General features: G+C 36.1%; 2 protein-coding genes across 5 annotated transcripts in view; one reads left to right on the top strand and one right to left on the bottom strand.

Moving 5' to 3' along the window:
* Positions 1-1,947, top strand: part of LOC107752884 (ankyrin repeat and zinc finger domain-containing protein 1-like) — an 8,354-nt gene extending 6,407 nt beyond the window's left edge. For 2 of the 4 annotated variants that reach the window (XM_016568957.1, XM_016568956.1), the window contains exons 10-13: positions 773-931; positions 1,023-1,175; positions 1,415-1,703; positions 1,809-1,947. In XM_016568957.1, the coding sequence (XP_016424443.1) occupies positions 773-931; positions 1,023-1,175; positions 1,415-1,703; positions 1,809-1,941 (734 nt within the window). In that variant the 3' untranslated portion in view covers positions 1,942-1,947. The remainder of the gene's footprint in view (positions 1-772; positions 932-1,022; positions 1,176-1,414; positions 1,704-1,808) is intronic. The other 2 variants (XM_016568958.1, XM_016568959.1) reach the window with 2 other exon arrangements.
* A 764-nt stretch (positions 1,948-2,711) lies between these two features.
* LOC107752925 (beta-galactosidase-like) lies at positions 2,712-10,947 on the bottom strand. The gene is made up of 16 exons (XM_016568992.1): positions 10,698-10,947; positions 10,197-10,363; positions 9,959-10,109; positions 8,647-8,707; positions 8,475-8,569; positions 7,925-8,105; positions 7,575-7,633; positions 7,354-7,475; positions 7,164-7,204; positions 6,949-7,067; positions 5,928-6,002; positions 5,747-5,836; positions 5,410-5,523; positions 4,058-4,189; positions 3,424-3,639; positions 2,712-3,319 (listed from the first exon to the last, which is right to left on the bottom strand). Exons 1-16 carry the CDS (start codon positions 10,758-10,760, stop codon positions 3,116-3,118), a joined length of 1,890 nt encoding a protein of 629 aa, XP_016424478.1. The 5' UTR covers positions 10,761-10,947; the 3' UTR covers positions 2,712-3,115.
* Between the last annotated feature and the right edge of the window lie 5,107 nt (positions 10,948-16,054).

Raw genomic sequence — 16,054 nt, 5'->3', positions numbered from 1 at the left:
AAGCGGATATCGTCCTCTTTTGAAAGTAGTTTCGCTTTCACAACGAAACACACAGCTCCTTCACGACATGGCGGCGGCGGCACAACAATACTACAGCGAGAATAAACGTTACGCCTTCTTTCTTTGCGTGAACATTTGGGCGGCGTTATGCAAATCTTCCCACATAGTGAGGTAGATATGTGGGGGCGTGTTAGAACGAGCCGTTTTAGGTAGGCGTGGCTGACTCTTAACTTTTATAAAGAATATCTCTTTGGATTTAAGACTTTAGTCTTTGCAACTTTACAGAGCTTGTAGCACTCCAAAGAGAAAGGAAAAATTGAAATTGCATCATATGACCCCTTTAACATTTCCTGCATAATTATGTACATAAAGAAATATATTTAGTCTTGGATCAGTTACCTGTGTCGGCAGTGTGCAGCTGACACACCCACCTAAACTATTTCAATACATCACTTATCCTGCACAAAAAGACCATAAACATTGCAGATAACATCTGAAGTAACAATTAATTTACAAACAAATATCCTAAAAACAATCCTGTGTGACTGATAGGCTTCAGATCAGGTGGTTTTAGCTGTCAGTCAATGATGCTCTCTGCCAGTAGGGAATAGTAAGATGACGACTCGAACACTTCCGGTGGCTTCACCGTCAAACGACAGTTTAGAACGCAATGAGCAATCCAGTCATTACATAGATCAGTGGTCTGAACCCTGACTGTCTTAAATGCTGTGTTTCAGAAAATTTATTTATTTAAAGGCTGTTTTGTGGTCAGTGCCTGCAGAGGGAGAAGAGGTTAAAGAAGAAAGCTCAGGGGAGGAAGACCCAGGAACGTTAGAGATGGTGGAGGTGACACTGGGAACTCTGGACCTCAGAGAACATGAGGTCCAGCTTAACAAGAAGAGAAGAAGGAAAAGGAAAGAGAAGAGAGAAGGTAAAGACCTTTGCAGAACAAAAGGAAAATGCGTTTAGTAAAGATGGAGAAGTTTAGTAAAATATGTCCTGGTTTTTTCTTGCGTCTTCAGACTCAAGCAACCGTGAAATAACTAAGGAAGAGGCAAATTATGAAATACTGGAAGAAGGTGAACTGGAATGTGAAGATGATGACTCTAAAGAGATGCAGAGAAAGTCAACGAGCGGGAGGAAACCCAAAGGCAAAAAACGTCAGCTAGAAGAAGGTAAAACACTGATATTGGAGCCAACAGTCAACTCACAGTTCGCCGGTAATAAAATGTTTCTGAGCAGCAAATCAGCATATTAGATTTAATTATGAAGTATCATGTGACACTGAAGACTGGAGAAATAGTGGCTGAAAATTCAGCTTTACCATTACAGGAATAAGTTACATTTTAAAATATATTCAAATAGAAAACAGTTATTATAAAATTTTATTTTTTATACTTCTATCTCTTTTTAGAAGAATTGGATGAGTCTTGGGAATATAGTTTGAGGGATGCTCTCTACACCGCCTGTAAAACGGGGGACATCCAATCATTACGCACCCTCCTGCAACTACCAGAGGACCAGGGAGAGGAAAAAGGCAAAGGAGAGAGAAACGCCAAAGAGAATCCTATCTCAAGGGTTTCATGTCTTCTCAACAAGCCCATAGACTCAGCAGGCTTTACTTTACTGCATGTGGCATCAGCAGCTGGACAGAGTTCAGTCATCAGACTGTTAATGGATGAAGGGAGTGATCCAGCTAACAAGTGAGCACATACAGAATCGCAGCAATAAAAATGTACTGCATGGATAAGCTTTCATGTGGCCAGATGGATTGTTCAATTCTAAATAGTGGCCAATGTCTTTTTCAGGGATAAGAAAGGACAGACTCCATATGGAGTTGCTCCAGAAAAAGATACTCGCAACACATTCAGAAAATACATGGCCGAACACCCTCAGAAGTATGACTACACTAAAGCACAGGTAAACAAATCTATCTTATGATGACTAGCAACACAACAAATAGTAACAAAACCTTCATATGCATGGCAAAACAACAACAACAAAAAAAACAGTGAAAGTCAAGAGACCACAAATAAAAATGATTCTATTTTTCACTTTAAAACAAATAATTTTTTAATGCATAAAATATATTTGCTAAAAGAGATGAAGATAAAAAGGTTTAATGTGTCATTACATCATTTTTAATTATTTCTTTTGACTAGTGGTTTCAGACTTGCATTAAATACAAAGGTTTAATAATTTTTTTAATTAATTAATTTCATCATGCTACTATTTTATATCATAACATTTTTTTAAATATTTCAAAATACTTTTTTTCAGTTTTAAACAAATTGTTTTTTACTACACTAAAGCACAGGTAAACAAATCTATCTTATGATGACTAGCAACACAACAAATAGTAACAAAACCTTCATATGCATGGCAAAACAACAACAACAACAAAAAACAGTGAAAGTCAGAGACCACAAATAAAAATGATTCTATTTTTCACTTTAAAACAAAAATTTTTTAATGCATAAAATATATTTGCTAAAAGAGATGAAGATAAAAGGGTTTAATGTGTCATTACATCATTTTTAATTATTTCTTTTGACTAGTGGTTTCAGACTTGCATTAAATACAACGGTTTAATAATTTTTTTAATTAATTTATTTCATCATGCTACTATTTTATATCATAACATTTTTTTAAACATTTCGTATATATATATATATATTATTCATTTATTTCTCCTTTATTTCTGAGTGGCTAGAATGTTTTTATTTTATTCCAAATATTTTACATCATGCCTGCCCCACAAAAACATTGAATAATTATGAGACTTAAATGAGATTTAAATAATCTTCTTTTGAATCAGAGAAACTTTAATGCGCATCAAGGTCTTGACTTCTTAGATTTGTCAGTACTAAAATTAACTTCAGCACCTTGGTGTGGAAAAATGTTAGCATTTTTACCATTTCTTAAGAAATAAACTGACCAGTAAATTGGGCAAATGTGGCAAAAATGACAGTGTATTATTATGCATTATGGTGGCTACTTTAGTGTATTTCTTTGTAATACTTCAAAGATTTGAGCAGAGATGATGGAGCTGTGCAGATACTGGTTGTTTGCAGAACAGCAAGAGGCCTTTCACTGGCACTGTTAGAGTATATGATCATGTCTTCTGTCCAGTGCTGTTCAGCTGAGGCCGGTCCATAAACAGGATTCTTCTGTGCGACGGAGCTCTTTCCAGCTCTAGCACTGTGATGTTGTTTGGCTGAGTGGCACTAAGAAAAGGTCTGGGGACATACAGCGTCTGTTGTGGGCCCCTCTGGGGCCAATACCTTCCCAGGTTCACCCCATTTACCCACACCTGACCCTAAAAGAGAAAAACAGAATTACACAAAACTGGCATGTAGTTACTCAAGTCTAAAACAATAACAAATACTAGATATTCTTCATAATACAAAAAATGCGCCTCACCTTAGTCCATCCATTGAGTTTTACAAAAGTGTCCCATGCGAGGCCTGTAGGCTTCAAGGTTCCTGAGTAGATCATTGGTCCATCTCCTGCTTCCATCCCTGACCCTGAGTGAGCCGCCTGCAGCCAGCCATTAGCTACTGCGGTGTCAATGTCCAGTGGGTAGATTGACCAATCGGTGAGCACGTCATTGCCCAAAATGAGGTTACCCAAGAGACCCTGAAAATAGGTTTTAAATTCTTTATTCATTAATGGAATTTTCTCAGATGGTTTAAAGGGGTCATATGATGTTGCTAAAAAGAACATTATTTTGTGTATTTGGTGTAATGCAATGTGTTTATGCGGTTTAAGGTTCAAAAAACATTATTTTCCACATAATGGCATCCATGCGTCGATTTTGTAGGTATGTGGGGGCGTGTTCGAACGAGCCGTTTTAGGTAGGTGTGGCTGACTCTTAACTTTTATAAAGAATATCTCTTTGGATTTGAGACTTTAGTCTTTGCAACTTTACAGATCTTCTATATGCACCAAGAGCTTGTAACACTCCAAAGAGAAAGGAAAAATTGAAATCGCATCATATGACCCCTTTAAGGAATATTAGCAAATCTTTAACAATGCCATATGTAGTGTAACGTGCCTTATTATCATTGATATAACTTCCAAAATGAACCCTTCCCATGTTCTCCACGAGTATGTCCAACTGATCCCCTTGTTGCCCCGTAACGTTCATCACCAGTGCAGTGTCCCTCTCCATAAGCCCCTGGTACACCTGCTCACAGACAAGTTTCAATCTAAACAGTCTTTTCTGGCAAACATCTGTCATCAAACAAAACCATAGTTAATATGAGAGTTAAATATAGGCCCTAAATAAACATGAATATAACAAGTAAACATCTCTTCATTTGATCATGTAAACTGAAGTGATCAGCAGTTTTGGTTTTGTGAATAACAGAAGATCATTTTAATTTGGTCTCGAGGGTGCACTCAGTAGCTGTGGTCCCTATGCAGTGTGCACTGCTCTCTGCTCACTGAGCACAGGATATCAGTTGAAGTGCACTTGACAATGCGCTGAGGCATGACGATGAGTTTGAGGTATGATGACATGATATACTTTGTAAATAAATAGAATATAAATTACCATACTTTCATTTAATATACTGTACTACCTATGTATAACACAGGATTATTATAGTTAACTAAAACTAAACCCATAAAAACATTTTCGTTACTTAAAATAAACGTTAATTGAAATAAAATAAATTATTAAAAAACCTTTCAGCTAGTTGCCGAGGCAGCATTTCTCATTTTCATTTAGTTTAACTTGACGTACTAAAATAATTAAAAACTATATAGACTACATGTTAAAAACACACAATAAAAATGACAATGACCAAAAACCAAAATAAAAAAACGTGTGAGGTCCACTTTGCAGGGCACTTATGGTCAACTGGAATGCACATAGTATTTTTTTTGTTTTGGTTTTGTTTCATTGGCTCATCTTCATCACATTGGTCTTTATGGACTTTATACTGACACTTACTATTCTGGATGCATTAAGTTTGTTTATTAACTGCTGCTGCTCTACACTAAAGATATTTGTCTTTTTTTTTCTCCACCTCATGCTTGGATTCAGTTCCAGTGTTTTGCATGTGGTTGCTGGTGTGCAAAAACTGTGTTGGATGTATTTTGCACCAAGGGGGCTTGTCATATGATTTCAACATGGTTCCCCCATTGTTCCCACTTCATGTGAAATAAAGCTGATAAGTCTTCATGTGAGTGTACATCATTTTAAACATATATTTTCAAAATGATTATTCCTTTCTTCATATGTAAAAATGTTTACACTAGGACAAAAATAACGGAGTGCACCTTTAAGCTGCAAACAGTGGTTTTACACACCAGTGGTAATACACACTGTTATAATGTCTGACTAACCATGGTGAGAACAAAACATTGTGTTAGCATGACCCAAACAAGTGGTCTGCTCACCCCATTCACAGAGACGTATGCACGATCATGGATGCCATTGAGGGGCGAGATGAGAGGGGTCGGCTCGGGAACATTCCGTGGCAGTGTCGTTCGGTAAAGCATGAAGCCATAGTACTGCACACAGTTGACATAACACAAGCTCAGACCTGCATTTACACTTAACCAAGACCAGCCTCCGAAGCCCAAACCATATATCCACATCTATAGCCATTTATTAGGAAATAAAACATTGGCTTTTATTGGCTGGCTAAACACAACAACATAAAACATTATTAATCATAATTACATTCTGAAAGTAACGTTCATGGACTGTATTAAGTTATTTTAAATATCATACCTGTTTAATCTCCTCAAACGTCAAAGGATATTGAGATTGTACTGGACCTTGGGGTGACAGCGTATCCAACAAGCTGCTAATGTTGCCAACCTATGAAAGAACATAGGAACAGAGTAAGATGGTTTGTATGGACAAGAAATCTTGCAAATGAATAAGGTTTTTCTATGTGAAACGTCCATACCTTCTGAAGTGTAACAAAGCCATAAGCGAACTTTGGGGTGGCTGGTGGCATGGGACCAACTGGAATATCACGAAACTGAAAACGAACACATATTATTATTATTTCAATAGAATGGATGTCTTTTTTGTGATTCAAAAGGTGCTGGTTACAAATACTAGCTAGTATGGGTGAGCATTATTGACAATTACTGTAAATGCAAATGAATGAAAGTTAGTTGACGTAGTTGCAAAGTTGCTTATAGTGAGTAGAATGTCTAAAGTGGACTATCAAAATAAAGAGTAACTGTTTTTATCTTTTATTTATTAATGTCTTAAATTTTTAGCTGCTTCATCATTTTTTGCTGCGTCACTCCTACATTTGAATAACATACAAGAATCCTTTCTATAGTTGCAAAGTAATACACTACCATTCAAAAGTTTCAATACAATTTGTGTTTTAGAAGAAATGAATACTTCTATTCAGAAAGGATGCATTAAATTGATCAAAAGTGAAATTGAAGACATTTATAATGTTACAAAATATTTATATCTAAAAAGGCTGTTCTATTGAACTTTCTATACAACAAAAAATCCTGAAAAATGTATCACAGTTTTCACAACAATATTAAGCAGCACCACTGTTTTCAACATTGATAATAATAAGAAATGTTTCTTGAGCAGCAAATCAGCATATTAGATTGATTTCTGAAGGATCATATGACACTGAAGACTGGAGTTATGATGCTGAAAATTCAGCTTTGCATCACAGGAATAAATTACATTTTCATTAAAATGGAAATCAGTGGAAATAATATTTCACAACATTACTGTTTTTAGTGAAATTTTGATCAAATAAATGCATTCTTGGTGAGCAAATAAGATGTCTTTCAAAAACATTAAAAAAAATGTATTGACCCCAAACTTCTGAACGTTAATATATACAGTCATACCCTCCAGCCCTACCAACTAATACTTCCCTGTAAACTGGATATTGTCATAAATGTATACATGTACATTCAGAGTTACTGTATGTATGCTCTTACATTCTTAATGACATCTCTGATGGCAAGCAGTTTGTCAGTGGGGTCTCCTGCCTCTGATAAAGGTGCATTGTAATCATAACTGGTCACCACAGACCGAAACCTGGTATCATGATCCGCTCCTATGAGTGATAACATTACATTCACACATTAAGATGACTGCATTAACAGATATTGTCAGTGATATGGGAACGGGTATACTGAGATAGCAGCATTACCATTCCAGTAGCCAAAGTTTGTTCCTCCCTCAAACATGTACCTGTGATTTGAAGAAAGCCCTTTCAGTTGGATTATTGTGATGCATCAGAAGTGCAGCAAAGTTTTAATGTTAACTAGGTATTTTTAGTTTAAATAATCTAATGAATCAAATGGCTTTATACTCATTATCCTACAGAAAACATTACTTACATGTTCACACTGGCACCCATTGACAACATCTCTCCAAGCATTTTGCTCACTTTGACAGTGTCCACAGATGCATGTTTGTCACCCCAGTGATCCAACCAGCCTGTATAGAACTCCGAATTCACCTGAAATCATGACACATCAATTACTGCCAAATCCTACAGCTCGAGAAATAGAGACACAAACAATCAATACATGCATGCTCTCTCAAACATCTTACTTACCAATGGGCCTTTAGGCTCAAACCTCCTTTGTCGGATGAAGGCTGCAGTGATATTGGTGTCTGAAGGGGAAAAGAAGTTGCAGTGTCACTTGGACTTTGTGTGACTTTTCAGATGCAAGTTTGAGTATTTACTATATTTTTTAAAGCTACAAATTAGAAATTACAAATATTTAAAGAGAGGTAGAGATCGACCCATATTATAAAAAATCTGATACTAATACCGAACGATGTATAATTAAATTGTTGTATTTTTGCATATGCATACATGGTCTAAAAACCTAGTTAAAACATCTTAAAAACACTGCACAGGTCAGTACAATTTAGACACCATTGATTTCATTTTGACCTTACCTGTGCCGAAGTCTATAGTGGCGTATAGGCCCTCAAGTGTGCCACAGATCATCTCTTTATCCGTGTTCCCATCTGTAGTGAAGAGAATGACGTCCTCCCCCAGGAACAAACGGAACAGAGTGTGAAGATGCCGCATGTAGTTGTAATCACAGGCAAAGTAACTGCCATATTCATTTTCCACCTGATAAGAGAAAACATGCACAAAATATTCACACCTGAAGAGCCATATTTGTCTATACAATGTAAAGCACTGTTTACATATCAACACCATTCATGATTACTATGTACGGTCTCTACAAAACATGAGCGCCAGTCACTGTAATAAGTTCTTTGTTATTATTGCATAGTCAGTAAATATTATTTTACATTTGTATCTGGGTGGAGCAGCATGGTGGTTAAATATCTCAGTTGGTAACAAAACGATTGTAGTTTCTAACTACACACACCAGGTTCATCCAGGGGGACTGACCCATTCATCTGAGGACGATGCATTGGACAAATGTGTCTGGTAATGCTTGTATACTTACTAAATGCTAGCTCTATTTTGTACCTGCACACTGATAATATTTCCTCCATTCTGATAAAGCCACGGTCTCATCTTAGTGAGTAGCACACCAAACCAGTCACTTGCCGCTTTCAAATACTCTGAAATAGACAAACACTACCATTAAAGACAGATCTGGCCTATGTGAAGTCATGTCTCACACAGACGTAACATATACCTGTGTCAGCTGAACGAAGGATAATGTTTGGCTTTTGAAGCAACCAGGCAGGCAAACCACCCTATCAGACAGACAAGAACCCACAATTTACAACTCACAAAATAACTATCACAAGGCTGTCTTTTGTGTTGTAACCAGAACTAATTCTTACTAGCATCATGAATCAAATTCTCGTTCAAAATGAAATTATTAATTATAAGAACCCCCCCAAAGAAATGTAAATAAATAAATAAAAATAAAATCTGTTATTACAATTATTTACTCATGTATATGGTTTTCAAAACCAGTATGATTTTCTTTCGTCTGAGGAATACAAAAGGAGATTTTTAACAGAATGTACATGCTGCTCTTTTCCATATAATGAAAAGTGAATGGTGACCAGGGTCTGTCAAGGTCCAAAAATGACCAAAAACATATGATTTATGCACTATTGACAAAGTTTTCTTAAGGCTGGAATACACTACATGACTTTTGCACAGATCTTTGCCCCAATTTACAGTCTGGAGGACAGTCTGCAGATTTTTGGCAGTCAGAGTTTACATATTTCACAGAAAATGTTGTCGTGTATGAAGGGCACAGACTTATAGCTTCAGACTATTCAGACTTTAGACGAAATCATCCAGTCATAGGATATAACGCGATTGATATTTTGAGCTAATTTTAGAACACATATTGGTTTCATTTTTCATGCATCTCCTAGCAATGAGGCACATTTTTCGGCATAAGTTCAGAATGACATGAAAGTCTGCTAGTGAGTGATCCTCAGTCATTTAGTATAGATACCCAGTTTTTCCAAGTCAACAAATATATGTCTACTGTTTTGAAACCTGTTCAAATTTTAAAACCTGTGTAGTGTATTCCAGCCTATAAGCAATAAGGTAGATCAAGATTTTTTCATCAAAATTTAAATAAGTTATTTTCTAATCACACTTTTTCCTGAAGTCAAACCTATTGTATGACTTAAGGAGACAAGTTGTATAAACTATGCTTTTATGTCATTTTTGGAGCTTTACAGCGCCAGGTCACCACTGACTTTCATTGTATGGAAAAGAACAGCGTGAACATTCTACTAAAGAACTTATTTTGTGTTCCATCTATGGAAGAAAGAAAGTCATATAGGTTTGGAACACCATAAGGGTGAGCACAAGATAACAAAGTATAATTTTGGAAGAAGTATATCTTTAAAAACACACTCCCTGAAGAGTCATATTCTCATAATCACATACAGCGATACATGACACCCATTGGCCTATTGTAAAACATCACATTTCAAAAACATTCAAATTTAGCAGCATGAGTATGTAACAGTCACCATTTCCCATTCTGCACAGATGTACGGCCCTGGTCGCAGGATGACTAACAGCCCTGTCTGATTGGCCAGGTTCAAGAAGTACTCAAGATCTCTGTCTCCTGCAAAGTTGAACACACCCTGCACGGTCTCATGGAAGTTCCACGGCACATACCTACATGAAAGCAATCAAAATATTTTTGGCAAGATGTGTAACTAAAGTGTGTACACAGTGTTTGCACTGATGCTCTGTTCGACGTACACCTGAATAGCATTGAGTCCAGTCATGTACATCTTGAGCAGCCTGTCTTTCCAATATTCCCGAGGAATGCGGGAGTAGTGGATGCTTCCTGAGATGAACTGAAATGGTTTTCCATCCTTTCGGAAGCAGTTGTTCTTGTAGTCGATGGAAAATGAGCTTGAATCTGCCTTAAAACAGAAAAGTCATGTAGTTAAAAATGCGCAGGGTGTTGTAGTGGGTGCATAAAGTATCCACAAAACTATTCTTAATATTATAGTGACTGCATTCACAATGAGCATAATTAAAATAAAAATGCAAATTCACTATATACATTTTAATTACTTTACCAGGCTTAAAATAACCATTTTAAAATGTCCCTGATATTTCAAGGTTTCTATGACAATTGGGAAAGCTGTCACATGAATTTGGCTATTATTTCTATAAATACACGTCAGGATGGTAAAAACTAATTCATCACAATGAGCAGAGGTGAAAATCGTGTACTTTAAATGAGGTACTTACCAACACAAAAATTATTGGCAACAAGCACAGACTTAGCAAAACGAAAGTAATTAGTGGCTTCATCTCTAAATCAAGCGGATAAGACGCAGTAACACTCCTCCGTTTTACATTATGACAGCAGCGCGTGATTGTAACGTGTCAGGAAATAATATCACAACTGCTCAAACTTTTCTGTTCTGTCATTTTGCATAAAGCGGTCCACTTTCACTGTTCAATAGATTTGCAGCGTTTCTCCTCTTTGAACATGACGGTCATGTGATTGTATTCAGTTTAGCCATAATCTGGGTCCTAAAGTCCGCCTCGACAGGTCTAACCGTCATTCCAGCGATTCATTGACCCCTTTTTCATCAGCTATAATAAACCAGATTGTTACTAACTTGTTGTACTGTTCACTGTTACTGTTTACTTTTATTTTACACTGGTAGTGAATAATAATAATAATAATAATAATAATAATAACAATAACAACAACAATAATAAACATACGGTATAATATACGGTTAAACAGTTGGACGTTATAGTTATATTTTTAAGGAATCACAAAATGAATTACTATTAATTATTCCTGTGTTACCTTAACGCACACACACACACACACACACACACACACAGTCTGAGCAGAGAATACTGTTTTCATGTGTTAAGATGCTCTTCACTTAGTTTAGTTAGTAATTGATTGAATTTATACAGAATCTAAACTATGAGTAGATGTACATGCATGCTACTCACTACATACATAGAAATATTCCAGTATTAACCAGAATATAGTCATGTTCCAATTACATAAATGTAAATGTAAATACATTAACCTGACTGCCATTAACCAGATTAAGCAAATGTTCCAGTTTCTAGAACTCTGAAAAAGACAGCTGTCATATGTCTGTATTAATCAGAATTTGGGGTTGCGTAAAGACCTTATTTCAGATATCCACTTTAACAGATCATTCATTTATATCTGCAAATGAAGGTAATTCTGTGTGACATTAAATAATCGGTATGTCTTTGTTTATTTGGATTATGCTGCCTTGTGAAAAAGAAGTATACTTTAGCATACTTTTAGTACTTATTACAGAAAACATTATTCAAGTGTGAACTGAATGCATTGTTTTCAGACACTTATTTGCATGTTAATTGTAATTAAATGAACATGTAGTTTAAATGTATATTAAATGATGTTTGGAGTGCTGTTTTGACCCACTCAAGTTTTATAATTACTTCTATTGTCTTTAAAATATGGTTAAAGTGCAGAATGTACTGACAATCATTTATGGTGAACTAAAATGTACTTTAATGCCATTTTTATTGAAACTTGTATGTCATGTATTTAAATATATTTGTAATTACACATTTGTAATGAGGAAGTTGCATTTAAATATATTAAATTTAAATGTAATGTCAAATAACAAACAGTGATTGAATTTGCAGCATAATGGTGACACTCATCACACACATCTTCTAAATTATCAATAATCTATATCTTAACTTTGTTGGGTGTTAAGGCTGCCACATTTGCAGCGTTTCGTTTGGTAAGGTGATACTCAGATTTGACAGTTCAATCTTCAGGGGACTATTATGCTCTCTGTAGGAAAAACATCCCTCAGGCACTAATTAATCCAACCAGCACTTGCCTCCCCTCACTTGCATCTGAATAAACATATTAATACTATTAGTGCAAATAACAGATTGGGACAGACTGAAATCACATTGTCTGTGTGTCATTATGGCTCTGTTTGTCTAAGCAGTGCTAGTTAACGAGAAGAGCATAAATGAGTCAGTCTCTGAGGTCTTGTGAGATGATTTGGCTGTGAGTCAGGTCCTTTCTCTGTCAGGATACAGAAATACATATCATGTAAAGGGTTACATGGTAATCCCAGTAATTAGGATGGCTTTGGATAGGTTAATACAATTAATGCCGAGTTAATAACTTTATTATTGTGGCCTAAATAACTGAACTATGGTCTTTTGTATTTTTTAAACCTGGGTCAAAATGTATGCTTTTGCTACCAATAAAACCGTCTGCCTCAGTAATTGTATCCTGGAAAAAAAAAGTCTTTTCAGAAGCTGATAATCCACTTATTCTTCAGGAATAAACCAAAATCCTCACTCACAGGGGAGGTCAGTTTTCCAAATATTGAGAGAGATTTGTCTTGAAGATTACAGGAAATGTTTCAATGAATGTCTGAAAACACTTTGAACATTGATGTCATTAAAGTCATTTTTGCCTATTTTTGAGACAAAAATCACTAAAGGGCCATAGAATTTTGATTCATGTTCTTTCTTTGTCAATCCTTTTTCTTTTGCTCAGTTTGGGTCCGTACATGCACACAAAGCACTCCTTTAATTACTCACTGTTTATAATGTGTCACAGCTGTATTTCCAGGGCTTTTCCGGAAAAGGCCTCTCTTTATTTGAGGATTTGCTTGAGTCAGAGCTCTTCTGATTGTTCAGACAGGCCATCTACGGTGATATGCTTCAAATGGGACTCCACCTGTTCTGTTTGTGAAAACAGTAAACTCATCTTATGCAATAGCTTATCTTACTCTTTGGAAGAGATATATATTCCTGGCTGTTTTATTTGGCTTGTAATAAACATCATTAAAAAATGTAGATGTTATACATCTTTTTTAACATTTTTTAAATGTAATAATGAATTACAGTTTTATTGTTGTTTACGAATTAACACAACTTTTTCCTTTTTAAGGGGAAAAAAGCCATTTTAAAACTTCAAATTGTGAAATGTCAGCGCTGATCAATTATTCTGGTCTGACTTTACAACATAAACCAACTATTTCCATCCTGCCTCCCTGAGAGAATCATGTCAGTGACCACCAGCAGTCTTGGGAATCTTAAAATCATCAACCGCCTGACCAAACAAACTCCTCCAGATTTCTCAACAGCGAACAGTAACATTTTTGCCATTTTAACGACCAAAGTTAAAAGGACCTGCTGAATCACAGTACATATATCTCCACCATGTGGCATCAGTTTTACACACGGGCCACGGCATATGCCATGGATCATGTTACATTGCATTAACACATTGATAAATGTCTCTAAATTCCTTGCATAGACTATTTAAGGTCATCTTTCCTGTGACTAGTCATAAACACAACATTAGAGGAATTCATTTTTAACCCTGATATCTGGGTTCTCAGTAGATTCCCATAATGAGTCATAAGTTTTGCATCACATTGAAACTTTTTGTGTCTAACTGTTTGCTTGTTTGGCAGTTTGTTCATATCCATGAATAAAGGACATATTAAGAAGCAAATGTTATGTATGTTTAAAATGATGATATGAACATGTTTAACAAAACAACCTGGAGGAAGTTTGTGGAAAGGAATAAGTGCATAACCTCCTCAGGCCATGAATAATGAGGAATGATATGTTACTATATTCCATAATGAGTCCCTCCAGAGGCTTCCGGAGAAGAGTTTTTTTTTTTTTTTTTTTTTATTGTGTTTCTGTAGAAATAGTCTATTACATAGCTGAACAAAGCTTTATCCCAGCTAACAGGGAAATCTGGCAAGGTTCTCTCAAAATTACGAACAAACATTCTTCGTCTTTAATAATGTTCTCAAAACATTAGCACAAAAACGTTGTTAATACATCTTTCATGGAATTTTTTTTCTGAAATGTTTTGGTTGGATGTTCATTCAGTGTGTTTTTAAATGTTACTACTTGTTTCAGAATGTATAGAGAACATTCAAAAGTAAAGTTCCCATAATGTTTGCAAAATCATAAAGTGGAATGTTCCCTTAACGTTTTAATAACCAAGAACATTTTTAGAACATTTTAAAAACTGTATGTTTTGAATGTTCAGAGAGCATCCAGAAATAATGTTTTCATAACTTAATGCGAACATTAGCAAAGGATTCTTAGAACATATATTTGTTAGGCACTATCTTGAGCGAACAGTAACAGTATACTCTTCTAAACTATGTCAAAAGGTCGATAACTTTTAGATTTAAAATATAGAAAGTAGGAGATCAGCTTGCTTTGTAATACTGTTATGATGGGCTTTAAAATGAAGATAAATGAGATTTGTGTCTATGTACATTTATGGAATACTGAAGTGCTTTGTGTGGTCGATGTATCTCTTTTTATAGTGTATGCTGATGTGAGATGGCTGCAGTGAGCATCATGTTACAACAAACATTAGTGATGGTCTCCCAAGACTATTGAACCCAAGTTCCCTGACATTCATAAATGAACAGAACTCAAAATATGTTGACCTTTTCAGGCATATTCTGAAACTGCTTGGTCCACAGCAGGATTCCTGCTTATCTTCCAGCACAGTTAACTGTGAGGTCATTTAAAGCCCCCCCTCTGTTGCCCCCCATGATCTTCTGCATTCCACACCTTTGTATGTTTCTCATGCACTGCAGGATGATGGTTCCACAAACAAACCGGCCAGTCACAACAGTGCTGTTAATCGAGAGAGGGGTTGTGTGTCCTCTCTAATATGATTTTATGTTTGAAGCGACTGTATGCGCTTATCTGATGTTTCGTTGGTTGAGACATTAGCTCAATACATGCGCTGTTCATCAGCTGCTGCATCAAGGCATTAGCGCCATTCTGTTTTTACATAATCACCACAAGTCTGATCATGTGATAATGCAGTGGTTGCACTACAACTGAGAGTCATTAGAAAGACTCTTTGTCTAACATGTTCTCCATATATCCCCCCTTTTCACCCCATTAACTGAGATCTGATGCTTTCAGCCAAGCGTTAATTGACCTTGCCTCAGGCCTGATCGAGGGTCAGACTGTTACAAAGACTGCCATTAATCCACAAGAAATCACTGTCAAAATACAGAGCATAATACATTTCTGTGTTTGCTGTGTCTACAATTTTGGCAGCAAGTAAAGTGACTCAGGGTTAGGGGACTGAAACCATCTCTCAGACAGACAGACTGTGTGCCAAACAAGCTCTCAGACAGACAGAACTGGGAATGAGCATGAGAGCTGTGAACTATAAGCAGTTTTTATCTTTAAATGTCTGAAGTATACTCTGTACTAATTATGTTGTGTGTGTGTGTGTGTGTGTGTGTGTCAGAGAGAGAGAGAGAAAACACACTGCTGTCTACTGACACACAGAAGGACTATTCAGGCCCTGTAGTGGATCTTCTGACAGCTCAACTTGTTTGTTCTGTTTTTCTCACAGAGATGGTATGCTAGATCAGGAGTGTCATGCACCTTCTCTCTCTCTCTCTCTTTTTTTTTTTGAGGGCATTTCAGTTGCAGTCCTTGCTTACTTTGTGTCAGGCCAGTGGTTTTCAAACGTTTTAATGCACAGACCCCCCAAAAATGATGATCTTACTGTCTTACTGTAAAATGTATATTTTAATGTATAA

Source organism: Sinocyclocheilus rhinocerous, unplaced genomic scaffold, assembly GCF_001515625.1.
Source record: "Sinocyclocheilus rhinocerous isolate Xijiao unplaced genomic scaffold, SAMN03320098_v1.1 scaffold1252, whole genome shotgun sequence".
Lineage (NCBI taxonomy): Eukaryota > Metazoa > Chordata > Actinopteri > Cypriniformes > Cyprinidae > Sinocyclocheilus > Sinocyclocheilus rhinocerous.
The sequence above is the reverse complement of the archived record's forward strand: the minus strand, read 5'-3'. Positions and strand labels throughout refer to the sequence as shown.

What these genes read in the sequence shown, in the direction of transcription:
- LOC107752925 (XM_016568992.1), bottom strand. Translation starts at nt 10,760, where the DNA reads ATGAAGCCACTAATTACTTTCGTTTTGCTAAGTCTGTGCTTGTTGCCA. An exon ending in CACTATAGACTTCGGCACAG is followed by an intron (nt 7,634 to 7,924) that starts GTAAGGTCAAAA and finishes TTTCCCCTTCAG; the next exon opens with ACACCAATATCACTGCAGCC. An exon ending in ATGGGTGCCAGTGTGAACAT is followed by an intron (nt 7,205 to 7,353) that starts GTAAGTAATGTT and finishes TTCAAATCACAG; the next exon opens with GTACATGTTTGAGGGAGGAA.